Below are 27,945 nucleotides of genomic sequence, written 5' to 3'. Positions count from 1 at the left end.
TAAGACTCCATGAAACATTTTCTAGTTTCAGGACACCATGTCATATATCTGTTTACAGGGTTGTCCCCTCTAGTGGAGATTCTTTGTGTTGAACAAATTACCTTGCAAAGGGAAGGCTCCTGATAAATGCTCATCGAGTGAACAAACACCACCTTGTAGTTTTGGGTTTTTTTTTTTTAAGATTTTATTTATTTATTTGACAGAGAGACAGCGAGAGAGGGAACACAAGCAGGGGGAGTGGGAGAGGGAGAAGCAGGCTTCCCGCAGAGCAGGGAGCCCGATGTGGGGCTCGATCCCAGGACTCTGGAATCATAACCTGAGCTGAAGGCAGACGCTTAACTGACTGAGCCACCCAGGCACCCCACCACCTTGTAGTTTAAAAAACATTTTATTTCATCTTTGTAATGCCTCTGGAGGCTACGTGATACTATCCCCCAGATAAAGTAGAGGGAAATAAGGTTCAGTGGGGTCCTGATTCATCTAACCTCACTACTTTGTTCAGTCCTTGGTAGGACAAGGACTTCAGATGCAAAAAGTATAGAACCCACGGGTTTTTACCATCATTATTTTAGTTCTTTTACAATAAAAATCAAAGTAATAGTGGTTTTTCCATACCTTAGATATCACATAGTTCCTTTTTCTCAAGAAAATTTTCCTAAGGAGCAGGGATTCTTTGCTGGAGAAATGGGTTCTCCAGACATGCAGCAACTGCTCTTAAAACCTCGTGGAGGGTTGCAGCCTGACACCCCTTACTCCGGCCACCAGCCTCTGGCTTGGGGCCATTCAGTCCTTTTGCCAGAAGGATTAGCAGACTCTGCCGCAGGTTCTTAGGAAGCAGCAGTGGAAGTCTTCCCATCTTCACATCTTCCCCTTTGGTCCTCGCTTGCTGGGACGGAGGGTCTGCTGGGCAGAGAGGCGCAGCAGTGCCTGTGGTCCTCCTCTACCAGGACAACTCTCCTTCCACTCTTCAGCTGTTAGGAAGGCTGGGGCAGCGGTTCTCTTTGGTGTGTTAATGCTGCTGCCCGAATTTCAAAGGCACATCTGGGAAGCTGGCCACAGGCCTTGCCCTCCAGGCAGGATGGACGGCTCAGCCACATTGAGGAAGGAAAGGTTGGCTGAAGCTTCTGCTGAGCGTTGGGCAGAAGCTGGCTTCAGAACTGCCTCAAGAGGTTTTAAAAAGAGGAGAAAATAGAAATTGTGCCATTTATTTTGCTTTTCATTTCAGATTTATATCTATAACGAGAAGATTGTAAATGGGCACCTGCAGCCTAACCTCGTGGAACTCTGTGCTTCGGTGGCAGAGCTGGATGATAAGGTAGCGCCCGGAGCTAACCCAAGGAGAAACGTGGCATCCGGTGTTCAGATGGGATTAGCAGCTTGCTGACAGGGCAGAAATGTGCTCAAGAGACACCCTGCTCCGTGGAATAAAATGTTAACTGTCCTTCAGAGTTTTATTTTAAATAACTTTGGGGTGGTTTTTGATGATGATGCCATGTACATGTATTTTTAATGCATCTTTAGAAGGCCCAGCCAGGATCAGTTAATGGTCACAGGAAGTCTTTGAGCTGTATTGCTTTGAAGTCTTGTCAAGACTCAACTCTTCCCTCACCGGTTTTCCTCCCTAGACAGACTAACTTAGGACTCTATTATAAGAGCTGAATTGTAAAGGTGATACGGTTTTCACATCAGGGAGCCCCTTGAACATTACTCAGATGTGGTCTTTAGGTGCATTCTTTGTATGCTGCTGGTTCCCTTCCTGTCTAACTCCCCATCTTTATTCCTGATTCCTGTCCCTCACTTCTTACTAGTGGCCAATTTTCTCCATCTAGGGGGAAGAAAGTGGATGGGTGGATTGGTAGGTGACCAGGAGGAATAGGAAAAGGAGGGAACGATATAATGGAAGCAAATACTCATACATAGATGATGATGATGATGATCCTTAAAGATGCATCTGATTTTTTTTTTTTTAATAGTAAAATATAAGGCAGTGCAAGCGAATCTAAAGAATAAAGTTAAGAACCCACCTACCATCTCACCATCTAGAAAGAGTCACATTTGGGTGGATTTTCTACAGTTTTATTTTCTGAGGGAGACAGTGAGAACAGGATTTTCTCTCTTCCTTTGGAAAAAGTGTAAACCTGCTCTTCTCCAATCAGTGCTGTCTTCCAAGGATTCTTAACTTTAGAATATTGCAAAGCATTCAGGGAATCCATTTTTAAGGGGAGATTTACAGCCAGGAGGATTCTGGGGAGAGGGAGTCCCATCTGTGTGGTGGTAACACGAAGGAGAGAATGCCGTTCCTTTCCTGGGAGGCTGTCATGGAGGCGTCTCGAAGGGAGTGAGTGGGAAAGAAAATGGGAGGCTGTGACACTCACAAAGCGGGGTGAGAGCAATGGCCCCTGGAGAGTCTCAGGGAGACAAAACCTATATTATTTAGGCTAAACTCTATTTTAAGCCTTAAGAAACTCAAATGGCCTCGTAAGGACTGAAATGCGGCTACTTGATTTTAAACTCCTAGAGTTTTGGACGATTATAAATGTATTCACTCTCTTGTAAGGGATAACCCACTGAGATTCAGTGTTCCTTTTACTGTTGTGTGGTCTTCATTATGTGGGTGGTAATGTCAGACCTGGAATAGTAATCGATCTGAAAGCCAGCTCAGGACAGGAGGGCGCCCGTCGGCACCGGCAGCGGCAGGGCGGAGGTGCAGCTTCTGTACTGAGCTGAAGCCTGAGGGCCTCAGACGGAAGACATTAACCCCTTCCCGCTCCTTACCTTCTCTGCCTTTGAGGTCAGAGCCGTGAAGAGCCAGGCCGTTTCTCCAGCGCTGCAGCATTGTCACGTGCAGTGTCATTTATGTGCAGAACATCTCGGACATGTGGACCATGGTAAAACAAATGACCGATGTGTTGTTGGTGCCCGCGAGTGATGCCCTGAAGAGCCGCAGCAGCGTGGAAGTGCGCATGGAGTTTGTCAGGCAGGCCTTGGCGTACCTGGAGCAGAGGTAAGGCAGCCCTGGCACGGTGCGGCTGGCTTCACAGTCCCCGCGAGTCAGCCCGTTCTCATGTGTTCTGTAGTCCTCGGGCGAAGTGCTCCATAGCACAGGGTTGAGCAAGGCTGACAGGTCAAATCCTGCTTTCAGAAATGCTTCTTTAGCAGGACTGTGTCTGCAACAGGATAAAATCATGGCAAGTGGGAGCGCTGTTAGACTTTTCATTTTTTCTTTCTCTGCGCCCTGGCCCTCAGTATGGAGACATCAGGATTATTAGGCCATAGCCTTGGGCCAGGATCCTGTTCCCTAATGAGGTTCAGCCATTACTCCTTAGGCTCTTTTGTTTTCTCTGAGCATTTTAATTTTTACACCTGGCAAGTCTGTAATTTTACCACCTTCAAGCCTTAGCACAAGTCCTTGAACCTGTATTTTCCTTTTGGCTCTATTCTGTTAATCCCTTCTGCATCTGGATCCTTCCCAGCTGCTAACGCCTGTGATTTGTGCTGGGTTGCTTTGCCATCTCCTCACTAACTGGGGTTGGTCACCAAGGGGGTTGTGGCTGGGCCCTTATGCCCTAACTATTATCCCCTTCGTTGGTAGGGCTTGTGCCATTCATCCCTCCCTGCGGACACTCCTTCCAGCTCTGAATTTGCCAGCAGGGGTTGTCATGAGTGTGCAACAGACCCTCTTTATTTCAGAGGCAGGCTGCTGGGCCCCTCTCTGCTACTTGGAAAAGAGAAAGCGGAGTTGAATACACTTGCTAAATTGCAGCTCTTTCCAGTGAGCCTGTGCGGCTGCCAGTGCCCTTGTCGTGTGGCTGCCCTTTAGCAACAAATAATACTTGGTTAGGAAGTCGTAGGTTTCCTTGTTTATTAACTGAGGTAATTCAGACTTGGTACAGCAGAGAGTAGGTTTTTATACTGTAATAATTATACACAATTGCTACATGAGATGAACACCATCAGACTAGCCTCCATTCCCTTAAGAAAAATCCAGAACTCCCCCAATTTTTTTTTTTTAATTCTTCTTTGCGTTGGCACAAAAGAGTTTATAAAGTATTTTCTCAGGCTTTTGCTAAATTTTTATAATGTAAGTTTTGGATATATTGATCTGCAGCCATAAAGATCCTAATGTATATTGTAGTATTGCTACATGCAGCAAGAGAGTCCAAATTTCTTAGAATATATAAAAACCTTTAGGGTTTTTTTTTAATGGGTATGTGACTGTCCATGTCTGCTTATTCTTTAGTAAACCTACTCCTTAACATTGGTGCTTGACCACACCATCAAGCATTCCTTGGTTTTATATCTTGTAAGCCATCCCATTTCATTTTTATTCTTTCCACTTTGCTTATTTAATTTTATTTATTTGTCTTTTAAAATTGTATTTTTCCCTTAATTCCTTTTTTTAATTTTTTTTTTTTTTTATTCATTTGAGACACAGAGAGAGCATGAGCAGGGGAAGAGGCTGAGGGAGAGGGAGAAGCAGGCTCCCCACTGAGACAGGAGCCCAATGTGGGGCTCCGTCCCAGGACCCTGGGATCATGACCTGAGCCGAAGGCAGACGCCTAACCATCTGAGCCACCCAGGTGCCCCTTCCCTTAATTCCTTTGGCAGCACTTGGAGCTACTTGGGAGTTTCCTGTCCACAATTATTATAACCTTATTGTCCTTTCATTCTAATGGCGTCACTCCCTGGTGGCATACTTTTTAAGAATTCATTGTCTTCTTTTGATAAAGGGACTATTTCAGGATAGTTATACTTTTGTTTGTTATTTGAGAGAGAGAGAGAACGTTTGGGGGGGTTGGTGCAGACGGGGAGAGAGAGAGTCCCAAGCAGGCCCCACACTCAATGTGGAGCCTGACGCAGGGCTTGATCCATGAGATCATGACCTGAGCTGAAATCAAGAGTTAGACACTTAACCGCCCCAGTTATACTCGCTTTTGAAGTATTTTTGCCAATGCAAATCTACTGAGAGCATGGCAAAGTAGATCCAGTCCCAAGTGATTTTTGCGTACAAGGCTGAAAATATTGAGAAAATACAGGTTTGGTTGATCTGTTCCCTGCTACATACCAGATTCAAAACAGTATATATTTTTCTTAAGCCCTGAAGGAATTCAGGCTGCTTCTTCAACTTAGGCCTTTATCAGCACATGGGTTGTCTTAATTCAAGTCAGAAGAGACTGTAGTGGGCATCTGTTTGTCCCGGCTGCTACGGGACTCGGTCCTCTAATCTCTTTTCCAACCTCTGCTTTTAAATACTTTCAGTGATGGGGGAACTCACTACATTTGTTAAATTGAATTTTGTTTATTTTTCATTATAAAAATGCTACATGCTTATTGTAGAAATTTGGGGAAATGCCAAAAGACCTGACAAAAAGGGGAGAGGTCCCCTATACCACATCCAGAGGCTGTATCTTTTCACTTTTCCTTTTCCCCCGTTTTTGATATATGAATATTTTGTTTGATTTTGTTTTTTACAGTTACGATCCAAATGTGTACAATACGTGGTTTTATGTAGTTTGCTTTTTTAATTCTTGGTCAGTATCATTTTTTGTAACTATCAAATTCCATTGAGTCTATTTGTGTATGTGTGTGTAATTGACATTTAGATGTTTCTCTCTCTTTGTCTCTCTCACACTCTCTCATTCTGTTGTTTTACTTAATCTGGTGTTGAATATCTCTGTGCATATGGAGCACCTGACTTTTTTGAATCAGTCTGTTTTGCTTTGGACAAGAACCATATTTAGAAAGTTTTTTGTTTTTTGTTTTTAAGTTTTATTTATTTATCTGACAGAGAGAGAGAGAGAGCACAAGCAGGGGGAGCGGCAGGCGGAGGGAGAAGCAGGCTCCCTGCCGAGCAGGGAGCCAGTGCGGGGCTCAATGCCAGGACCCTGGGACCATGACCTGAGCTGAAGGCAGACGCTTAACCGACTGAACCACCCAGGCGCCCCGAAAGTTCTTTATTATATTAACCCCATGTTTGGATATCTGTAACTAGAACCATTTCATCTTAGTATGGAAGCACTTTAAAAACACTACAGATTTTAAGGATTTGCAGGGTTTAAAGAAGCATGCTAGCAAGTTAAGTAAAGAGGGAATGATAGAAAATCATTGGCAGCCATCAGTGTGATAATTGGTTCAGCAAGGGCAGCAATGGAAACTGCAAGTACTGGGTAGAAGATTGTTGGTAAACAGAATATCCACATGACTTTCAAGTATTACCTCACAGGGTACTTACCAGTGTCAAAGGGAAAGGTACTTTTATAGTGGTGAAATCTGGTGAACAATACTTTTAACCAAGTGATCAGACCAAATATTACCTGCCCCGTGGTGGGGCTCCATGGGCAGTACCAGCATCCGCTGTGTGGGGATTCTTGGCCAAAAAGTTGAATCTGAATCAAATCATGAGGAAACTGTCCAGCTTGTGGGCCATGCTACCAGACAGCTGGCCTGGATTCTTTTTAAAAGGTCAGTGTCGTGAAAAATGGTGGTAGAGTTGCCCTAGATTAAAGGAACTGGAAGTGGCAGGACAACTAAGTGCCATGCATTTCCTCGCTTGGATCCTGGACGTGGGCAGTTTCTTGGTGTCATAATGGTGTTGAGGTTGGGTAGGAGAATGTCCTAGTTCTTTAGAGATATATAGTGCAGTGTTTAAAGATGAAGTAGCCCCTGATTTCCGTATTTTTGCAGAAGGGTGTTTTGTTTTGTTTTGTTTTTACAGATTTCAAATGGTTCAGAAAAAAAGTGGGTATATATGTATGTGTGTGTGTATGTGTATATATATGTACATATCTACTTAGAGATAAAACATGTACAGAAATGTTCACACTTGGGACGCCTGGGTGGCTCAGTTGGTTAAGCGACTGCCTTCGGCTCAGGTCATGATCCTGGAGTCCCTGGATCGAGTCCCGCATCGGGCTCCTTGCTTGGCAGGGAGTCTGCTTCTCCCTCTGACCCTCCCCCCTCTCATGTGCTCTCTCTCTCATTCTTTCTCTCTCTAATAAATAAATTAAATCTTTAAAAAAAAAAAATGTTCACACTGATGAATCTAGGTAAAGGGTATATGAGCGTTCATTGGGCTATTCTTTTCATTTTTTGTAGGTTTGAAATTTTTCAAAATAAAAAATTTAAAAAGAATCCACCAAAGCATTCAGCTGTGAGCTGAAGCAGTCTGCACATTAGGCCTTAATTCAGTAGAAGTCCACAGTTATGTTCCTCTAGGGATTCTTCTGAGTATTCATGGCGATGAGAAATCTTTATGATGGTCTGCTCCCCACTGGGTAAATAATGTAGTTTGCTTCATTAAGCATGCACGGTTTCCTCTTCTGTGTGAGGTTGGAAGTCCAGGCCCTGCCCTGTGGAGTTCACATCTAATGGCATGGATGTGGACATAGATATGTATATGTGTTTTCAACCTCTCTCGGTTTTTTCTCTTTTCAATTTTTCCAGTTATAAGAATTACACCCTTGTGACTGTCTTTGGAAACTTGCATCAGGCCCAGCTAGGCGGGGTGCCTGGGACTTATCAGCTGGTTCGAAGTTTCTTGAACATCAAACTTCCGGCTCCCTTGCCTGGACTTCAGGTACCGGCATTTTTCTCTGTGTGGTGAGTTACACGCCTGTAAGCAGTCTCTCTCAGATAGGCATTTGCAGTTAAAATGAGGTTATGTCTGCAAACTGCTGTATGGAAAAGAGACCCCAGAGTGTGGGGCTAGAAGGGAGGCTGGGGGGACCTTGGGAGGCTAGCATTGAGCTGGTGGTGGCTGCTCAGCTGAGTGGGGGAAGACACAGGGGGAGGATGTCATTGGATTCTTTTTTTTTTTTTTTTTTTAAGATTTTATTTATTTATTTGAGAGAGAGAGAATGAGAGACAGAGAGCATGAGAGGGAGGAGGGTCAGAGGGAGAAGCAGACTCCCCGCCGAGCAGGGAGCCCGATGCGGGACTCGATCCCGGGACTCCAGGATCATGACCTGAGCCGAAGGCAGTCGCTTAACCAACTGAGCCACCCAGGCACCCTGTCATTGGATTCTTGACGTATTTTGAAAGTAGGCCCCATAGGACTTGTTGAAGACTTGGATGTGGGTGTGACAGGCAGAGTCAGGGATGACTCTTGAGATTGTTGGCTCAAACATCTGAAAGATTGGAGTTCAGTATAGTTCCTAGAATGTGACTGTTTTCAGCTTATAGTCCAGTTGGGGGAATTATCTTACAGTTTTTTATACCGTGTGCACAGCACTAAACTGGAGCTTTATGCCAAGGGTGGTGGGATACAGGGGAGGCTGTCTTCATAAAGGAGGTGAGGTTCGCACTGCCCTCAAAGAATAGGGGCTCATCTGCTAGAGGTCTTGGAAAAGGATGTTTCAGGTGGAGGGAACAGCATGAACACATACATGGAGGAAGGAAAGAGTATCTAGCATATCAGGCATGTGGCAGGGCTTGGCAAACATAGGGCCAGCAGGTGAAGATCTGGAGTACCAGGCTAAGCACTGTGGATGTAAAGAGCTCAGAGGGGTTGAAGTGGAGAATTGACACAATCGGATCTGGTTTGTTTTTTTTGGGTTTTTTTAAAGATTTTATTTATTTATCTGAGAGAATGGGAGACAGCATGAGAGGGGAAGGGTCAGAGGGGGAAGCAGACCCCCCGCCGAGCAGGGAGCCCGATGTGGGACTCGATCCCGGGACTCCAGAATCATGACCTGAGCCGAAGGCAGTTGCTTAACCAACTGAGCCACCCAGGTGCCCTCGGATCTGGTTTTAGAAAAAGTCCTGTGGGGGGAAGGGTTGAGGGACCAAGAAAGGAAGTCTGAGACCCACCTCCTTGGAGGAGTTGGGGAGAAGTGGAGAGAAAAGTAATCACAGGCTGCCGTGCAGACGATGACAAAACCATTTTGAGGATAGATAAGCTCGAGTACAGGGAGACTGGGAATGGGGCTGCCTTCTCAGCTCCTCGGTGCCTAGCACTGTGTCCAAAACCAAGATAGTCAGTGGATGGACAACTGACGAATGAATGAGAGTGCCAGTATCCATTTGACTGGTCATTAATAGTGAACATTTTATAAACTCAAGTGCAATAATGATGGTCTCTTACTGCTCAGTAAACGTCTTCAGCCCTTGCTTTGCGAGGGTTGCAAGAATGAGTGTCTGTGAGTTGTCCCAGAACATGTCACCCAGATACTGGCTACTGGGATTCTACAGTGAACCCACATGCTGGCCATCAGTCACCCGGGGCACGTAGTGCTCTCGAGGAAAAGCTCTAGAGCCAGACTGCATTTACCAGCTTTTGGACAAGTTACTTCACATCCCTTTCCCTCAGTTTCCTTGTTTGTAACACAGGGAGGAGGAGGCTATTAATGGTCCCCGCCTAACAGGGTTGTTGTGAAACTGAAGTGACTTTAATGTGAGGAGAGGTGAGTGCATCAGAAAGCCACCAGTTAGCTTTGTTTGCCTGTTTATTTGAGCATCTTTCCTCTTCTAGGATGGAGAGGTGGAAGGCCATCCTGTGTGGGCATTAATTTATTACTGCATGCGCTGTGGGGACCTGTTTGCCGCTTCACAGGTGGTTAACCGAGCCCAGCACCAGCTGGGAGAGTTTAAAACCTGGTTCCAGGAGTACATGAACAGCAAGGACAGAAGGTATGGTGAATTAGATGGTACATCCAGAAGAAGCCCCTTGGAATGAGCAGGGTGGCCTCCACTGGCTTGCCCTTTTACCCTGTGCATGGCTCAAAATACGTTCCTGCTTGGAAAAAAAAATGAAGTTTAGAAAGCAAGTAGAACTGTCTTGGGAAGAGCAGTTGGGAACGTTAAAAGAGCCCCGCTCTGATACTGCTGTCTAGACTTAGATGTGTTTGTGTTTGGGGATTTTTCTGTACTGGTGGGAGGGACTGTGGTTGGGAGCATGTTTTGACTTACTCTGTAAACCCCAGGCGTATCAAGGATGCTTTATAAAATGAAACTCTGTTGTATTCCACTTCATTTAACATTTGGTGCTTTTCCATTTGGCCCACTATGAAAATGTTGTCACACACTTTGTAGCTCAAAGGCTAGAATGAAAAGTTAGTAATTTTGAAATGTAATCATTGAAACTAAGTGAGGGGGTTTTTTTGTTTGCTTTTAGTTCTCTTCCATTAAGGAACTGCTTGGATTAATTTTTCTCTGTATTTTGTTAATGCAATTGGACTTAAGTTCTTATTCACTGAAACCCAGTTTAAATATACGTACATGTATCTGAAAGAAAAGATGGTCACTCCATTTTCTCCTATGGAGTGCTAGAGATACTTTTCAAGGCAGTTTTTTAGGTAGTGTGAATAATGTCATGTCCAGAGATCATCTTAAACCTTAAGCCCCTGTCTTGCTCATAGTAGAGTAGGGTTCATGGCTTAGGGTTCCCCTAGGAGACCCCGAGGCAAGGATTGGAGTGCAAGTAGCTTACATGTACAAGGCAGTGAGGGGGCCAGAGGGGAGCTAAGACAGGTAAGGGAAGGCTCACTCTGGTCCGTCACGGCTTGAGGACTGCTGGGGAGTGGGCTGGAGCGTTAATTCCCCAGCATTTCTGACCTGCCCCTGAAGGTCTTGACTGGAGGAAGCCGGCGGGCACAGAGACGCAGGTGGCTGGTAGCTGCACGTCAGGTTAAAATGGTGGTACCCAGGGGATACGGTTGGGGACAGTGTCTGTGAAGGAAGCCTTCCTAACTCTGTTACGTGGTTGGGACCTGGGGTGCTTTCAAATGCCCTTGAGGGTCTTCAGTGTGTGTGTGTGTATCTGGGTGTTCCCTTGTGTCTTTAGGTTGTCTCCAGCCACGGAAAACAAGCTCCGACTGCATTACCGCAGGGCCCTCAGAAACAACACGGACCCCTACAAGCGGGCCGTGTACTGCATCATTGGCAGATGTGACATCACCGACAACCAGAGCGAAGTAGCTGACAAGACCGAGGACTACCTGTGGCTTAAGGCAGGCGCTGCTTCCTGTGCCCGAACAGGGCATTCACCCCTTCCCTCTGCTCGTGTGCTGCATGCAGCTTGTACCTGCTTAACGTGTGATGCCAGTAGGCGGCTAGGACTGGTACATTTCCTGTCTCCTGAGCCCGTTTTCTGTCGTGTGATTCCCTAGCAGTCCCCACAGCCGTGAGCACGGCTCGAGCTGCCGAGCAGCCACGGCTCTGCGTGCCTGGCTCGTGAAGTAGTTCGTACCAATGCGTGTGTTTCTCTTGGGGGTTTAGTTGAACCAAGTGTGTTTCGACGACGACGGCACCAGCTCCCCACAAGACAGGCTCACTCTTTCACAGTTCCAGAAGCAGTTGTTGGAAGACTATGGTAAGATATCCTAAACAGAGCCACCTTCTCTGTCTTGTCCCCCTAAGGTCACAGCTTAGCTTTCCTGTGGGAGAATCCTTCATCTCTGAACTCTGGGTCTTCGAAGCCTAACTCAACAAAACAGTGATTTTAAATTCAAGTAGAGGCCATGTGAGCTTCAGCAGCGTACGTGATTAATGTGGTCCTCTTTACAGTAAGCTCTTCTCCCTAGTTCTTTGAACTGCTCTGGTAGACGTTTGCTCAGGGAGAGACACAGCGAGGACTTGGCTATTACCTCCTTGTGGGTCTCGTAAGGACTGTACCTGAGCACAGATGGGGGTGTGTAAGAATTCTGGGAAGAAGAGATCCCAACGAGTGGTCAGCATTTGTTGAATTCACACACCTGGGAATCTGAGTGAACTGAAGCCTCTTTGAAATCTTCCTTCCTCTCCTTGTTGAGTGTTACCAGGGTGAAGGAGATAAACAGCCTCTCTTACGTAGCATTTTAAGGTCCTGAACTCTGTTCCTCTCCCCCCTAGTGCAGGCGGTCTGGGTTTACAGCACGACCCTACTTGCCAGTGGTGTTGTGAGGGCTGGAGAAGGTTGTAGAGCCAGGTCGTGGTTCCCACGGCCGTCCACTGTGTCTGCCAGGGCCCCTTCGTCCCGTCAGCAAGGGCTTCGGCCTGGGGCCAGGGCTGCTGATCATCCGACTCCTGAGTCAGCTTTGCCTCCTGTCCCCCAGGCGAGTCCCACTTCACGGTGAACCAGCAGCCCTTCCTCTACTTCCAAGTCCTCTTCCTGACGGCGCAGTTCGAAGCCGCCATTGCTTTCCTCTTCCGCATGGAGCGGCTGCGCTGCCACGCTGTCCACGTGGCGCTGGTGCTCTTTGAGCTGAAGCTGCTTTTAAAATCCTCAGGACAGAGTGCTCAGCTCCGTGAGTATTTGTCGGCATGGTGTCACCATAACACCCCCCACAGCGGGCAGCGGCGAACACATAGCTGCAGCCGGCAGGGATTTGAGCCAACGGTCCGAGTCCTTCTAAAGCGTTGTAGACAGGGCGCCTGGGTGGCTCAGTTGGTTAAGCGACTGCCTTCGGCTCAGGTCATGATCCTGGAGTCCCGGGATCGAGTCCCGCATCGGGCTCCCTGCTTGGCAGGAGCCTGCTTCTCCCTCTGACCCTCCCCCCTCTCATGTACTCTCTCTCATTCTCGCTCTCTCAAATAAATAAATAAATCTTAAAAAAAAAAAAAAAAAGTTAAAGCGTTGTAGACAGCACTGTACAGAGGCCCAGCCCCGTGGCCAGTCAGACTGCCTGGAGAATGGAGCGGAAGAGGCAGTCCCTAGAGCCGGGAGTCCTGTTCCCATTACGGCCCTAACTGGAAACCCCAGCAGCCACTTTCTGTGCATGCCCACCTGAGGTGGGAGAGTCAGAAAAGAGGCAGGAGATAAATGTGGACGAATGTCTGCAGATTCCTTAGCAGTGCAGCAGAACCGCCCCCGTGCACATGCCATAACCAGAGACCGGCGTCCTAGTAATTTACTACAAAACGCCGTTTCCTCCACTCTATGTGGAAAGAAATGGAGGACAGGGTACTGAAGCTTAATGCAAATGTTGGCCAGGCGGCAAGAGTAGATGCTGCTGAGTCTTTGGATTCAGCTCCTGTAGACCCTGGTTGCCTGGGTCAGAGGGGCAGTGTGAGTGTGACCATTTCTTTCCCCCACGGTGCAGTCAGCCACGAGCCCGGCGACCCTCCCTGCATACGGCGGCTGAACTTTGTGCGACTACTCATGCTCTACACCCGCAAGTTTGAGTCTACAGACCCGAGGGAGGCGCTCCAGTACTTTTACTTCCTCAGGTAAAACTCTCTTTTGACCATTTACTTGAGCTGGTTTTGGTTTCTGCCATCCTGAGGACCATTAGGGGCCTCAAGGCCATGCCAGAAATCATATTGCTCTTGTCCCCTTCCAGGGACGAGAAAGATAGTCAAGGAGAAAACATGTTTTTGCGCTGCGTGAGTGAGCTTGTGATAGAAAGTCGAGAGGTGAGTCGGTCCCTCTTCTCTCCTCCCCCACCCTTGATTTGCACTGTGCACACCCGTGCTAACATGATACTGCGTGGTACCCCAACATTGCTGTGGTGGATATGGCCCCGGGGGGTTTCCGTTCTCTTGAGTTTTTTTTGTTTCTGAGAGTGAAAATACTGATTCAGTCTCACTGTGTCCTGGTTTATGTAATACTCTTTCCTGCCTCCCCTATTTTCTTCCCCTCTTTCATCTCCGCAGAATTGTGGCTTATGTCCAGTAAATTGAGTAAACTTTTTTTGTCTTCACAGTTCGATATGATTCTTGGGAAACTAGAGAATGATGGAAGTAGAAAGGTGGGTTAAATGCACCTCTCGTGATGTGTTAGTTTGCAGTTGGGGTTGTATAATTGTCAAAAGAATGTAGTTAGACTTCAGGATTCAAGGTGACAAAGATGCAGATCTGAATGAAATTACATAGTTTAAAAAACAAAGAATGAAAATCCCAGGCCACAAATAATGCCCTTGATTTTAACACACATTTATATTTCTCTTTTTTTTTTTTTTTAAAGATTTTATTTATTTATTTGAGAGAGAGAATGAGAGCGAGAGAGAGAGCACGAGAAGGGGGAGGGTCAGAGGGAGAAGCGGACTCCCCGCCGAGCGGGGAGCCTGACGTGGGACTCGATCCCGGGACTCCAGGATCATGACCTGAGCCGAAGGCAGTCGCTTAACCAACTGAGCCACCCAGGCGCCCAACACACATTTATATTTCTCTTTAAAATATGTCAATCTATGATGAGATAGCTTTTTTATCTTTAGTAATCTCTACACCCAATGTAGGGCTCGAACTCATGACCCCGAGATCAAAATCACACACTCTTCTGACTGAGCCATCCAGGTGCCCTGATTAGATAACTTTTTTATTATGTCCAGAGGACTCTTCATGACTGCCATTTTTTGAGCTGAGAAGGCCACATTTCTGCTATTCTTGGCTCAGAAAATAGGCAAGGAAAGAAACTGTTTAGTGCACCTACTCTCCCCAGATAGAAAAGTTAGCAATATGCTTGACCTCTCTCAGCAGGTAGTTTGTGAGGGCTCAGAACTTCGCACTGCCCCCAGAGATGCAGCTGTGCCGTGAGCCTTAGTGATTCCCCGAGCCCTGACACCGCATGGGGAGGCCTAGCAGAGGGGCAGAGGCCTGGGTGTCTGAAACCAGTCCTGACCCCCCTCGGGCACTCTCCCTGTGGCCTTGGGGGTCCCCTGCCTCTCTCAAGGACTCACTTTCCTCACTGGTATAAACGGGTGGCTTGGACCCAGCAATCTCAAGATGAGCTCACAGGGCTCACACTCTCCGGCTCAGAAGAAAGGCCAGTGACCGTGCTAGTGATGATGGCCGTGCTTCTTGAGCAGTGACATTTGCCAGGCACTGGGCTGAATGCTGTACAGGTATTTTCTAATTTAACCACCACAATAATCCAACAAGGTGCTTTTCAAGTGAGGAAATGGAGGCAAGAGAGGTTCTTTTCCTTAGGATCACACAGCTGGTAGGAGGGGGAACTGGAATTTGACCCTGGAGCCCATGGTCTTCACTCTTGTCCTTTGCTGCCTCTGGGGTGGCAGGAGCAGGCTGCCCTAGCTCTTCTGTGCTTCCTAAGGCCTCTTACACGCTCTTGACCATTGGTTGCTGGTGATTGTGGATGGTGATTTAAAAAAAAAATATATCCTACACCCCTTGCCGTATATTTTTTCAGCACTGAGTTTCTTTTGCCATCTGTCTTAGAAAGCAAATCCAAAATCTTTCCGATATTTTCTCTGAGCCTCCTGAGTTTTCCACCTAGTGCCTATTCATCAGCAAATGTAAGATCATTGGCTATTTCACCTACCCTCTGGATCATTTTGGACAATTAGCAAGCACAGATGTCTTATTGCTGGCTCCATTGTGCCGCCCGTGAGTCTCCTTCCTCGTGTGTCGTTTCCTTGGCCCCTTTCATATGTTTAATAGGACCTTACATCTTCAAGAAAGCCAGAGTATAGCTGATGACATATATGCATTGCCCAGGGCGAACATTTTCAGTGAAAGTAGTTTTCAGATTCCAACTGCTTCTCTGTGTTTAAAATAACAGCTCTGTGCACCCGTCTCTCTCCTCCTCCCCTTCCGTAATTTGTCTTGTCAGCCTGGAGTCATAGATAAGTTTACTAGTGACACAAAGCCTATTATCAACAAAGTTGCTTCCGTGGCAGAAAATAAAGGCCTGTTTGAAGAAGCAGCAAAGCTCTATGACCTTGCCAAGGTAAAATGTGCCCTTTTCCTTCTCCTTACTTAACAGATCTGCCGGCCTTTTGGCATTAAATGCACAACCGTTTTGATGACGCCACTGCTGTACCACTCTCCTGCTAAGGCTCCTAGTGCTTAGGCAGCTAATGATCCGGTCAGGGTGAAATTCCCATTTTACAGAATTATTTCTGCCCATAAGGTATTTCTGGCCAAACAGGAGTAACATATTGCAAGGATATCCTGCAGGCATTGAGCTCTCGTCTCACTTGGCAGCAGAATAAACGTCCATCACGTTTCGATGGTGAAACTTTGGGTGAAAATGCCTTCCTGCTTACCCTTCTGGTAGCCACAGACATGCTGGTGAGCCCTGTATGTTAGGGAAGGGAATGACAGCTGAGGCATTTTGAGAGAACTAGAATAAGTATTTCCACATAAGAACATATGGTGACTGCTGATCATTGTGTGGCCTAAAAAAGAATATGTTCTTTTTTTTTTTATAAACTGAGAAAAGTAGGCCAAAAGGAGGTTTATAATTCATTTTCTTAAATTTAAAGATGTTTTGATTGGCTTCTTATTTCTAATTAAGATGTAGAAAAATGTACAAACATGAAGTGTACAGCTTGGCAAATTTTCCGAGGGTGACCGTCATCCAGATCAAGATACAGAACCATTTTTATCCGTCATCTCAGAAAATTCCCTCTTTGGGTTATTTTGTTTTTCCTTTTCTCTTTTCCTGATTATTTCATTGATTCCTTCCTTAATTTTAAAAACAATTGAACAGAATGCTGACAAGGTGCTGGAGCTAATGAACAAGCTACTCAGCCCTGTCGTCCCCCAGATCAGCGCACCACAGTCCAACAAGGAGAGGCTGAAGAACATGGCGCTCTCCATTGCGGAACGGTAAGGCTGAGAGCTGGCTCCGAGGCTCTGCGGGGGCCCAGCGCCAGCACCAGGCCGCCAGTGCCCGCCAAGTGCACCTTCCGCTTCACTAGTCACATCAAGTAGTCTCCCAGAGACTCCCCATCCCTCCAGCACTGTTGAGAGTTCCTGTGTCCCCACGTACCAATACTTGGTACTATCAGACTTTCAGAGTTGCGCTAGAAGGCAGGGTATGAAACTGTATCTCAACATTCTAATCCTGCACGTTGGGTTTAATTCTAGGCATTGTATTCCTCTATATACTGTTTAATTCTAGGCATTGTATTCCTCTATATACTGTTAGCAGCCGTCTCCAAGACATTTTGGAACAAAGCTAGTGATGGCTAGATGGGGGAATTCTTAGAGGGGTAGTGGCCAGTGTTTAAGAATCTACCTTCCTTCCTCGGTGAGATAACTGAGTTATCAGACTTTAACTGATGGAACTCCCAGGCTGAGGCAACAGTCATTACTTTTTGTGCCCTCTACAGATACTCCTAGTCAAGTGACCCAGAGAAAACTGGGTTGGAGATGCTTTCCTGGGGTAGCACAGAAGAACACTCCTTAGCAGACAGTCCATTTAGCAGACAGTCCCCAGTGGTGGCTGCCGGGCTTTTGGTCCATCAGAACCTTTCACCCTTCCTGGAGATTTGGATGCTTGAGATGGTGGCTGAGGCTAGAGAAGCGTTGCTTCATGCAAAATGTTTACAGATGGATTCATAGCAAATCCACCATTAACTTCTTGGCCATTTGAAAAGAAACACTACTTTTCACTCCTTAAGTCACCTCCCCTGGAGATTTCAAGAGATTCTGACATTTTTCAAATGCTATTCTAAAGTTACAGGTTGCACAGAAATTCCATAATTACCCCGTTCCCCCCTTCCCTCTTTTTTGTCTTTCAGGTATAGGGCTCAGGGAATCAGTGCAAATAAATTTGTGGACTCCACATTCTATCTTCTGTTGGACTTGATCACCTTTTTTGATGAGTATCACAGTGGTCATATCGACAGAGCCTTTGATGTAAGTTTCAAGAGGGGTGTTTGAAGTGCGGGTTAATGTATGCCCTTGGAAATTCAAAACACTTAAAACAAAGCAAATGTTACCACATTCTTTGCCTGTTAAGCAAAGAAGACAAGCATGATCCTAGGAGTTGAAAGGGGATTTCTGTGTTGCTCTTTTTTCTTCTTTTTCTCCCCTATTCCTTTCCCCATTAGTCTGAAAACTGGAGGTTGTTCAAAGTAACTTGAAATCTCGGAATTTTATAATTGCCTCAGAAAATGAGGTTAGGAATTAAGTTAGCAAATTAGAGTCAAAGCCTCTGTGTATATGAGGGAGCAGCATTTTCTATTAAGAAGCCCTTTATAACATTTTAGATGCTGTCTGTCTAAGGAGATGAAATGACTATGATGGTTGTATCATACAGGGCTGTTGGGGTTTTGTTTTAAACAGATAATTGATCGTTTGAAGCTGGTGCCCCTGAATCAGGAAAGTGTGGAAGAGAGAGTGGCTGCCTTCAGAAATTTCAGTGATGAAGTGAGTCCTTTTCTTTCTGCGTTATGAAATTTTTTTTCCCCACTTCTGCTGAAAGCTTTTGTTTTAATGTAGCTGATAACGTTAAGAGTCCTTGTACAGTAACCACCCAGATTGAGTTTTCTAAGGTGAGTCCAATTTCAGATATCTGGGTTGGTTTTTCTGTGAGTACACCTATCCCCATCAGATTATTGTCCAAATTCCTGACTCAAAAAACAGTCGCTTTAGTGATTACATTTTCTTGGGGGAACAGATTTCTGGTTGATCTGTGAGGTCTGATTTAATTCTGTGTTATCTACTTGTTCTAGAGGGTGTCTTAGTGCTTAATTCTGATCTTCTTTAAGTAGTTCCCTTGAGTGTCTGAAACATGTACCATGATGTACTTCCTTCCTTCCCTTCTCTGAACTGTTTTGTCTTGAGAAGGAGAGCAGTGACCATGGACTCAGTTATCATGAGCCCATGACCCTCCGAGCCACTGTCTCTCTGAAGGGTTTCTAGCATGTTGCCACCATCTAGCCCAAGGGTACTCAGTTGGGCTGTACACTGGATTACCAGGAGAGCTTTAAAAAATCTTCATACCCAGATCCTACCCCCAGAAATTGTGGTTTCTCTGATCTAGACTGGCCTCTACATGCAGTTCGGGTAAAACTCTTCTTTAGAACCACGGACACCCCAGGGCCAGCTGTCTGGCTCTGGGGTGTCATGAACAGTGTTTCCATTTAAAGCTGTTACTCCTTAAGCAAATACCCTTTATGAAAACATGTTTCTGTTTTAGAGGAAGAAGGGAGGCCAGCTTCTGTACACGTTGCCTGCTGTGGTACTCCCAGTTTAGAGGGTCTTACCCCTTGCCCACCTGCCCTTCATACCTGGTATCCGTTCCATCCCAGCCCCTTGCCCTTTTGTTGTTTCTTGCCTTCTCCGGGATGGATTGTTCACTGCGTTAGGGACTGAAGTGGTGCACCTGCCCTGCCCTTGTAGGCACTCCCGAGGACTCTGCCAGGGCTGTGCATGCACAATGGAGACAGTCGGGCAGGTCTAAGCGGGCAGTGGTGGGGACTGGAGAACTAGTGTGTGCCTCCCTACCTGCTGACATTGAAATCCACATCCTTTGCTCATCACTCTGCTGGCCAGTCCAAGCGTACATAGTGGCCAGATATGGTCAACATGCGTTTGGCTCACTGCCCCCACTTAGGAGGGGTGGCACGAAGAAAGGAACAGAAGAGTGACCCACCTCGCCGGAGCAGCATTGCCTGGGTTTTGCTCTCACGCTTGACATTTTGGTGCCATTGGCTACTTTTTGGTGACCCTGTGGTTCTCCACCTGGCAGCTGTGGGAAGTGGTGTGCCCAGGCCTGCCTGGAGCGTGCCCCACCCCACCCCCAACACGCACACACACACACACACACGCTTGTTGTCAGCCCCAGGACTTGGTTCTTTTTCCTTACTTCATGTGTTTTTCTCTGCGCAGATCAGGCACAACCTCTCAGAAGTGCTTCTCGCCACCATGAACATCTTATTCACACAATTTAAGAGGCTTAAGGGGACAAGTCCATCCTCAGCATCCAGGCCCCAGCGAGTCATCGAGGACCGTGACTCTGTAAGATCCCAGCATTGGCCAGAACCATCGCTGAGAACCACCTTTCTAGTCTGCCTTCTGTGCCACCTCATGAGACCCCTGCTCCTGACCCCAAATGCTCTTTTTCCTTACGCTTAGCAGCTGGGTAAACCCTGTGTCAGGAGTCTCTCAGAAGGAATTGAACATTAATGGTATTGCCGTTCTTCTCAGGCTTTAAAAAAAAAAGTGAAGTCTGTCAATATAATTTTTTTTTTTTTTTAAGAGAGCATACTCAAGCCATGGCTTGGGGGAGGAGAGAAGGGGGTAGAGGGAGAGAGAGAATCTTAAACAGGCTAAACGCTCAGCGTGGAGCCCGACGTGGGGCTCAAGCTCACGACCCTGAGATCCTGACCTGAGCCGAAATCAACCAACTGAGCCACCCAAGCGCCCCATGCAAATACCGCCTTTTAAAAGAATCAAACAGAATACCAATTTGTAGTGATTCCATAGGAATGTCCTATGCATTTTATTTATTTATTTTTTTAAAGATTGTATTTATTTATTTGACAGAGAGACAGCTAGAGAGGGAACACAGGCAGATAGAGTGGGAGAGGGAGAAGCAGGCTCCCCACCAAGCAGGGAGCCTGATGCGGTACGCCCAAAGACTGAGCCACCCGGGCGCCCCTGTCCTACGCATTTTAAAATGAAAAGGTTATTTATGAGTCTGAGCACTTTCAGCAGAACCATAAGTACTTTTGGTCAACACGTGAATTCGATGCAAACCCTTGTTTCTATTCTCATCTGAGCCTCACAGTGACCCCAGAGAGGTCCCTGTGGCAGTCATTGTTAATCCCCATTTTACAGCTGAGGGAACTGAGGCCCAGAGTCAGGAAGCAGTGTGCTTTTGTGGGCCCCTCAGGGGGAGGTGAAGGAGCCGTGTCTGAAAGTGTCCCTTTCCGCTGCTTGTGGGGCCTCCCTCCAGCGTTGTGTGGGTCAAGCCAAGTCTGGGTAGAGGCCTGGGACTCACAGGGCATATATTGTCCAGTTGATTTAACAAAAGGGCAAAGGTGTTTGACCCAATTAAGAGTACCTTCCCCTTGACTTCCCCATGTAGTCTTCTGCCTCCAAGGGTGTCTGGGCTCTCTGCTGTGACCCCACAGGCACTTCCTGACAGAACTGCTGTGTAATGAATGATGCTGGAACTTCTCATCTGCAGCAGCGTAGAGAGCGATGCTTGGACTGGTCCCCTGGTGGTAGGCCCATCCGTGTGTGCCCCCGAGGCAGCCTCTGGTCTCCCATCCACCCTGGGACAGGCAAGAGCCTGAAGCACATAAAAAGTAAATGTCAGGAGATGTGCCAGCGGTGGGCTCAGCATGTCTGGGCCTTGGCAGGCAAGTGGTGAAGTGGTGGATGTTTCTGGTGCTCCATGTGCTGCTCACAGGCCAGAGGAGGGCTTTCCCGCAGAGTGGAGCCGTGGCCTGGCGGGCCCTTGTCCCGCATTTGAAGGGAACTGTTGCAAGACCAGCTGAACTCACAGTCTGTGTGTCTTAAGCTCTCTTTTAGGCACTTAGTTTTTAAATATCACGAATAAAGCCATTCTGTCTTCCTCTCACCCACTACTCCTTTTTTTATGAAAAATAGAGATGCGTAGGGTCAAGGAGAGACTTCTGTGTAAAAGCTGCCTGCCCAAGGAGTGGCTTCATGGTTTAAAGTGCAGTGATGCCCACTAAGGGGATGAGCCCCTTTGCCTGAACACCCCTAAAGTGTATGTAAATAGCTTTAAATCAGGCATGAAAGCCCATGTACTTTTTTTCCCTTTTTTTTATATTTATTTTTTTATTGTTATGTTAATCACCGTACATTGCATCATTAGTTTTTGATGTAGTGTTCCATGATTCATTGTTTGTGCATAACACCCAGTGCTCCATGCAGAATGTGCCCTCCTCAATACCCACCACCAGGCTAACCCATCCTCCCACCCGCCCATGTACTTTTATATACTTTTAAAGAAAATCTAATGGCTGCTCTCATAAAGTAAACATTTCTTTTGGTTTGGACATTAATTAGGACATATACTTGCCAGTTTATTTCACATATCAGGTAAAAATCCCTTGGCTTTCAGTTTTCTTGAATGGTCCTTAGGAAGCCTAGTAAGTGACCCTTGGGTTTTCCTTAAAAGTCTTGTTACTGGTCTAAAAGATGTTTGTAGACTTTCCCTTTCTATTCCAGATACAGTTTCCTTTCTTGCTGCTATAAGCACCCAGCACGTCTCAACACGAGGCAACCTGAAGCTATTCTTCTAAGTTTCTTTATTCCAGATTTAGTAATTTATCACCTGGAAATCGGAGTGAAAGTTGTTCCTTTTTTTTTTTTTCCTGTTACTGGAATCGCCTGAATTAAAATCTTGTTCCCGGGGCGCCTGGGTGGCTCAGATGGTTAAGCGTCTGCCTTCGGCTTAGGTCATGATCCCAGGGTCCTGGGATCGAGCCCCGCATTGGGCTCCCTGCTCCGCAGGAAGCCTGCTTCTCCCTCCTCCACTCCCCCTGCTTGTGTTCCCTCTCTCACTGTGTCTCTCTCTGTCATATAAAAAAAAAAAAAAATCTTGTTCCCTCCTGGAACAATCTAAGGATCTCATAAATATTATTGCCTAGGAAAAGAGGGCCCAGCACTTAGGAGGGAAGAAATGGGAGAAGTGAAAGGAAGGAAAAGGGAAGAAGCAGGAGAGGAAGAGAGCTGGAATGGGACTGGACACTTTTGTGGGGGCCTGAAAACCTCAGATCCCCACACAGGCAGGTCGGCAGAAACCAGCCAGGAGAGAGCAAGAGACGTGGAGAAGTAGAGCAGGGCATCTGAAGCATGGGGCTGCGTCTGAAGCTGGTCGCATGTGGCAGGCGAGGCAGCTTGCCTGGCAAACCACATCTGTCTTTTGCTTAGTAGAAGGAACTTTGCTTTGGAACTGGGGCCCCAGTGGACGAGCTTTGCTAACTGCACCATGCGGGTGGCATGACAGTTGAGGGTCAGACTGTCATCCACCCATCAGATATCTGGCCCTGACACCAAGGGGTAGAAAGTGGAAGACCATGGTGATTGCTCCCCGGGTAGTGCCCTGACTTGGAAGTTCATCAGTTTTCTTCTCTTCTTTCCCTTTCTCTCAGCAACTCCGAAGCCAAGCCCGAGCCCTGATCACCTTTGCGGGGATGATACCCTACCGGACGTCTGGGGACACCAATGCAAGGCTGGTGCAGATGGAGGTCCTCATGAATTAAGTGCAGTGCTTTGAGGGGTTTCTGGGACTGCAGGCTGTCAGTATCTCGGGCGCATGAGCCCACTGGGATGGGGTTTCTGGTTTTGTTTCTGTTGTTTTGTTTTGTTTTTTGTATTATGTATTTTTGTCAGCACCAATAAATTTCTTTGTATTTGTTTTCACATTCTTTTATTTTCATTGTTTTGTTTTGTTTTTTTTGCTTTGAAATTTTTTAAAAATTTTTATTTGTGTGGGAGGAAATGTCTTCACTAGTGCTTGGGCCAGAGAATGATAGGCTTATATAGGCATCTATGATTTGGTTAAAGTTGACCTTAAATGATTAAAAATTCACCCAAAATGAGCAAGGAAATGGAGTCTTTGGGAGTTGCTTTTATTTAGATACAGTATTCCATATGGCAGGGTCACGGTTCATTTTTTACATTTTCATTTGTGAAAGCCACCCTCAGCCTTGGGCGAGTTAGGGTCTATGTGTGAACTAGCAAATGCTCCATGCCCCCCTCTTCTCCCGGGTGTGCCTTGGGGTCCAGGTGGTCTAAGACCATCCTCTGCTCTGATTCCAGGATTAATTAGTTTGCCGTTCTGTTGAAATCCCACTGGAGATGAAAACAGACCTAGAAAAACATAGCTTTTTTAAAAAGGAACATGATAGGTATCTCAGCTAGAATGTGAGGAAGGGCAAACCTCAGTGCTTCTCCCTCTGTAGCTGTCCCACTGAGGTGCCTGCATGGCCCTGTGCACTCCCCTCTTCCAGAAGACTTTTAATAGAGCTCGTTTTTCCCTTCTCTGGTGGTTGGTTCCTCTACTTGGACAACCCACCCTTCCCGATTGCTCACTCATGAGGCGCACTGGCCAGGCAAGCTCATGGTTCACATTCCGAGTGCTGATGTACAGAATCCAGACCCCATTGGGCATCGGCACTGAGGGTGCCTGGTCCCTGAGCAGAGGTTTTCTCCCATCACTGGCTGTGTTTCTCCCACCACCAGTCCTGAAGCCCTATACTGAACTAGAGAGAAGATAAGGATGATTGTTTGTTCCTGAATGGGCCAAGCAAGCTGCAGGAAATCAGGCAGCAGCCAGCCATGCTGGTTTTACCGACTGTTCCTGAGGCCGGCTCTCCCAGGAGGATGTTAAGGTCCCAGAGTCTCCAAAGGTGCTTTTCTTCCTGGAGAGAAGTTTCTCTCTCATCACAGGGCATGGATACCCTTGCTGTCCTGTAGTTGTTAAAATAATTGTTAACTTTCCTTTTGGGAAAGCATTAATCTTTCCCAAAATAATAATGGGACCATCTGCTGTTCGTCAGTTGAAATCCCTGATCCATCAAGGACGTGGCCTGAGGGTCGGCAGGGGCTGCCTCCGCCTTCCTCCTGTCCCACCTGTTCCCCCTGGAACTCGCCTGCAGTTGCGCTTCACTAAGAAAGTCTCAGAAGATGAGCCCTGCAGGGGACTTGATTTAGCAAGTTGTACCCTGTTTATATGTGCTGATTTATCTTTTAAACAAGTCCCCACAATTTGCTTCAACAGTGCTTTACAAAAAGAGTACTCGGTGGACTTTGCACAAAGTGCGACTTCATGTTCTGCTTTTAAATATTAGGTCTTCTTCACAGATGGACCTGTAACAGTGCCACCAACGTGAGGAGGCTCGAGTTCAAATACGTATTTGCTCCCCGGCTCCCACTTGTTCTTCAGGCCCACCGTGAGAATTCATTGGGAATTTGCCTTTCCTTGCGTCATGCCGTTCTGCTAGCTCCAAATAGAACTGCCTGTGAGCCCTGCATAGGGGTTTGGGCCCTCCACCCTTCCACCCTTCCACCTTCTACCTGTGGAGGAGACAAAAAAATCAGGAGAAAAGAAACCAGACCTTGAACTGCCCTGATGGAGCTGTGTGGAGTTGAGAGGAACGCTGTCCCTGGTTGGCACCAAGGACTTACCCAGAGAGAGCCATCGGTAGGAGCAATAAGATAACTGGGTTCATACCAGAAGGGCCAGACTCCCAGAACAAATCCCAGGGCTGGTTCTGTGGTGACGCATGGCCTGTTTGGTGTAGAGACGCAGGAGACCAAGACTGTTTGCAAGGCCACAACATAACAGGTTCCCGTGTATCCATGGTTACAGCTTGTGCCCAGAAATCATGGTCCTGTGACAGGTCATTAGGTAAAAGTCATCTTCCGCTCACCCATTCAGGGAGCTAAATCCTTTCCCTTGACGGTGGTCCGTGATCTTACGACTGCTTATGCAGAGACAGAGAGAGTGGCACTGGGAGTCTCATCTTCCAGGGATGAGATTCCAATCTTTCTAACAAAATCAAGGGCCTCAAAACCACCCTGAACGCTCTCTATCTCATTTGATCTCGGAAGCTAAGCACGGTCGGGCCTGGTTAGTACTTGGATGGGAGACCGCCTGGGAATACTGGGTGCTGTAGGCTTTTTTCTTTGCCTTTTCTTTCCCCTTTGGCCTCCTTTCCTCTCCCTTTGCTGCCAGAGCTCGCCCCCACCCCCCTTGCCCAAAAAGGCTTGGAGACTAACAGGGTTAGTGCCTACCTCAGAGTGGCTCATAATCAACCCACTGAGACACTCAAAGGGAAGTACTGACTCCCATCAGTGTCCTTTTCAGAGGCCTTGCTTGAGACTGGATTTCAAGGATTCTGTTCCTTTTATTTATTTATTTTTAAGTAAAACAGCTCTGGCCGCTTGACTTCAAAGGGAAAACGAGAGGAACTGGTGAGCTCTCTCAGGCGGGGCCCTTTGGTTTTATCACTTCTGAGCTGGACAGGCTCATCCAAGAGCAGGAAGTGCCCGTCCACACTGGGGCCTGAAAGTAGGCCCTGCCCCTGCCCCTGCCCCTGCCCCTCTGGAACTGACCAGTCTCATTAGAGACTTCATGGCAGTATAGCAATTGTTGTTACTCTTTTGATGCACCATTTAAATAGGGTTTTGGTTACTTTACCTACAGTACTGTAGACTTTTCCCCCACAGTATCCAGTATTTGCTGATTTACCCCCACCCCTCCCAAACTGAGGACTATTCACTCTGGATTCCCCCCCGCCCCCCTCCTTGCTCTATTTGAGTAAACTCTTCTGGCCAAACCTTAATACTAAATCTAGCAATTATGTGCAGATGTGCCAACATTCTACTACCATAGATTGGATCTCCACAGTCCTTGTTTCTCCATTAGGCATCAGAACTTTTGTCTAGCTCATTAGGTAGTTCGCATCACTGCCAAATGTCCTCGTGCCGCTCGGGAAGTGACTCCAGCATGCCAGATGCCTGAATCAAACCCCAGGCTGGTGAGTTGCCCCAGGCCTGCCAAACTGCTGGCAGGCCCCACACTGACTGGACTCTCATTCAGCTTTAGTCCGCCACAGAGATTGGGCCCTGTGTCCAGCAAACTGGGAGAAAGTGTGCATGTTACAGTATTATTCAAAGTGCTCACTATATATCCATAAAATAAGGCTCTTGTACCTGCAATTTGGAAATGTCAGGAAGAAGACAGCAACTCATTAAATAGGAATTGTGTAGCCCTCAAGAAAAATGAGGCTTTTGGGGGGTCCCGAATGTCCCCCTTTTCTTCATTCTAGGCTGAATTCAGAAGTTACCTGTGTCCAGCCCATCTTCTGACCTTTTTATAGTAAACTAGTATCCCTCACAGGGCAGGGAGAGAAGGGAAAGACATCTGTCTTCCTGCCACTTGTTTCTAACTGGAAAGGTTGGTGGAAAGAAACTTAAAACCACTAACTAAAATGTTCTGAAAACGAAACTCAAATGATCTGCACCTCTCCTCCCCTTGTTAGATGGCTGACGTGGCTGGCTAGAGTCCAGGGCCTGGCTGAACAAGGCCCAGGTGTCCGTGTGCTGGCCCAGGCTCAGCTCACCAGCTACAGAGCCCCTGCACGCACTGGGCCCTGCTTGGTTGCTGGGGATAGCCAGGGTAATCACGTTGCCCTCCCAAAATTGCTCACAAGTCTAAGAAAGTGGGCTTTCCCCCCGCCGCCCCATTCCTGTATTTGTCATGATCACCTAAGTGGAAATACTGGTGGCTTGAAGTTGCTAACCCAGGAAGAGAGAAATTTTTTGTCCTAACCTTGATTTTTGAAATCACTTCTGTGTGCCTTCTGGGTATATAGCCCACAATGGATTGCTCAGCAAATGTTTGAACAAGCAGATTTTTGCTTTTGCTTCCTGTGCCAGCCCCCTCCCCACATCCACGTGCCTGGATTCAGACTCCCCATTTCAGGTCAGGGGCTTTAATAGGCATTCAATCTGAAGGAAGATGGGGAGGAGTGTCTTTTGGGGTCAGATGACACAGCCAATGCTTCAAAGAAGGAAAGGTACAGAGCTGCACAGTATGCAGGGAGATTTTGAGAGGAAGGGGGTAGAAATTTGATTTACTGTTAACAATAAAGGCCAGATCTTAAGGAAAAAGGGGTAGGGAGGGCTGGCCAAAACCCAGCATTGCACTGGCGTACTCTCCTCCTTGTTGCCTTTACCCTTGGGGTTTTGAGAATCTGTTTTTGGGGGATGGGAGAGTAAAAGAGTGCCTCAGGCAGTGGCTTCTATTTGAGCAGGGAGTAGGGAGCCACTGATCCCAGAGAGGACTTCTAGCAGAGAAACAGACATATCATGGTCCCTTTGGTGGTCCCAGCCTACCTGGCCTAGAGAGGCTCTCAGGTGGCATCCAAAGCTGCAGGGCCTACAGCTAAGGAAGGCCTCTTCATCTGGGCCAGATTTAGCAAGTAAAAATACAGGACATCCAGTTAAATTTAAATTTCCCAGGAACAATAAGTTCTTAGTTATAAGTATGTCCCAATTTTACTTGGCTGCCCTATCCAGGCTGGCCTCTGCTGGCTTTTGCTGCCTGGAGGCGTCCGGGTTTGGCCGAGGCTCCAGGAGCTCTCCAGCTAAATTGGATTACACTGATTTGTTGCACTGTTTGTGCTTCTGTGGGCAGCGGAAATGACAGTGAGATATGAAGTCACTTGAGAGAGGGCAGTAACTGGAATTCAGTTTCCAAGAGCCAGGCTGACTGGCTGCGTGGGATGATTGTGGGCCCCGGTTGACCCCAGCTGCTATCATCTACTGGGTATTTTTCCATCAGGAATT

The 27,945-nt window shown here is 47.0% G+C and overlaps 1 protein-coding gene and 1 pseudogene across 2 annotated transcripts in view; both read left to right on the top strand.

The window, feature by feature from the left end:
* NUP93 (nucleoporin 93) overlaps positions 1 to 23,020 on the top strand; it is a 113,011-nt gene extending 89,991 nt beyond the window's left edge. For both annotated transcript variants that reach the window (XM_045891088.3, XM_064581161.1), the window contains 16 exons: positions 1,226 to 1,315; positions 2,865 to 3,004; positions 7,444 to 7,576; positions 9,470 to 9,627; positions 10,781 to 10,946; positions 11,215 to 11,308; positions 12,030 to 12,221; positions 13,017 to 13,143; positions 13,257 to 13,329; positions 13,620 to 13,664; positions 15,485 to 15,601; positions 16,367 to 16,485; positions 17,403 to 17,520; positions 17,950 to 18,033; positions 19,498 to 19,626; positions 22,740 to 23,020. In XM_045891088.3, the coding sequence (XP_045747044.1) occupies positions 1,226 to 1,315; positions 2,865 to 3,004; positions 7,444 to 7,576; positions 9,470 to 9,627; positions 10,781 to 10,946; positions 11,215 to 11,308; positions 12,030 to 12,221; positions 13,017 to 13,143; positions 13,257 to 13,329; positions 13,620 to 13,664; positions 15,485 to 15,601; positions 16,367 to 16,485; positions 17,403 to 17,520; positions 17,950 to 18,033; positions 19,498 to 19,626; positions 22,740 to 22,850 (1,896 nt within the window). In that variant the 3' untranslated portion in view covers positions 22,851 to 23,020. The remainder of the gene's footprint in view (positions 1 to 1,225; positions 1,316 to 2,864; positions 3,005 to 7,443; positions 7,577 to 9,469; positions 9,628 to 10,780; positions 10,947 to 11,214; positions 11,309 to 12,029; positions 12,222 to 13,016; positions 13,144 to 13,256; positions 13,330 to 13,619; positions 13,665 to 15,484; positions 15,602 to 16,366; positions 16,486 to 17,402; positions 17,521 to 17,949; positions 18,034 to 19,497; positions 19,627 to 22,739) is intronic.
* Positions 23,021 to 25,156: 2,136 nt separating this feature from the next.
* Positions 25,157 to 25,271, top strand: LOC123856241 (5S ribosomal RNA; annotated as a pseudogene).
* Positions 25,272 to 27,945: the final 2,674 nt, after the last annotated feature.

This window comes from Mirounga angustirostris, unplaced genomic scaffold, assembly GCF_029215605.1.
Source record: "Mirounga angustirostris isolate CCGP_5_RB_7025 unplaced genomic scaffold, mMirAng1.0.hap1 SCAF_16, whole genome shotgun sequence".
In the NCBI taxonomy this organism is placed as follows: domain Eukaryota; kingdom Metazoa; phylum Chordata; class Mammalia; order Carnivora; family Phocidae; genus Mirounga; species Mirounga angustirostris.
This window is presented reverse-complemented; position numbering and strand designations above follow the sequence as displayed.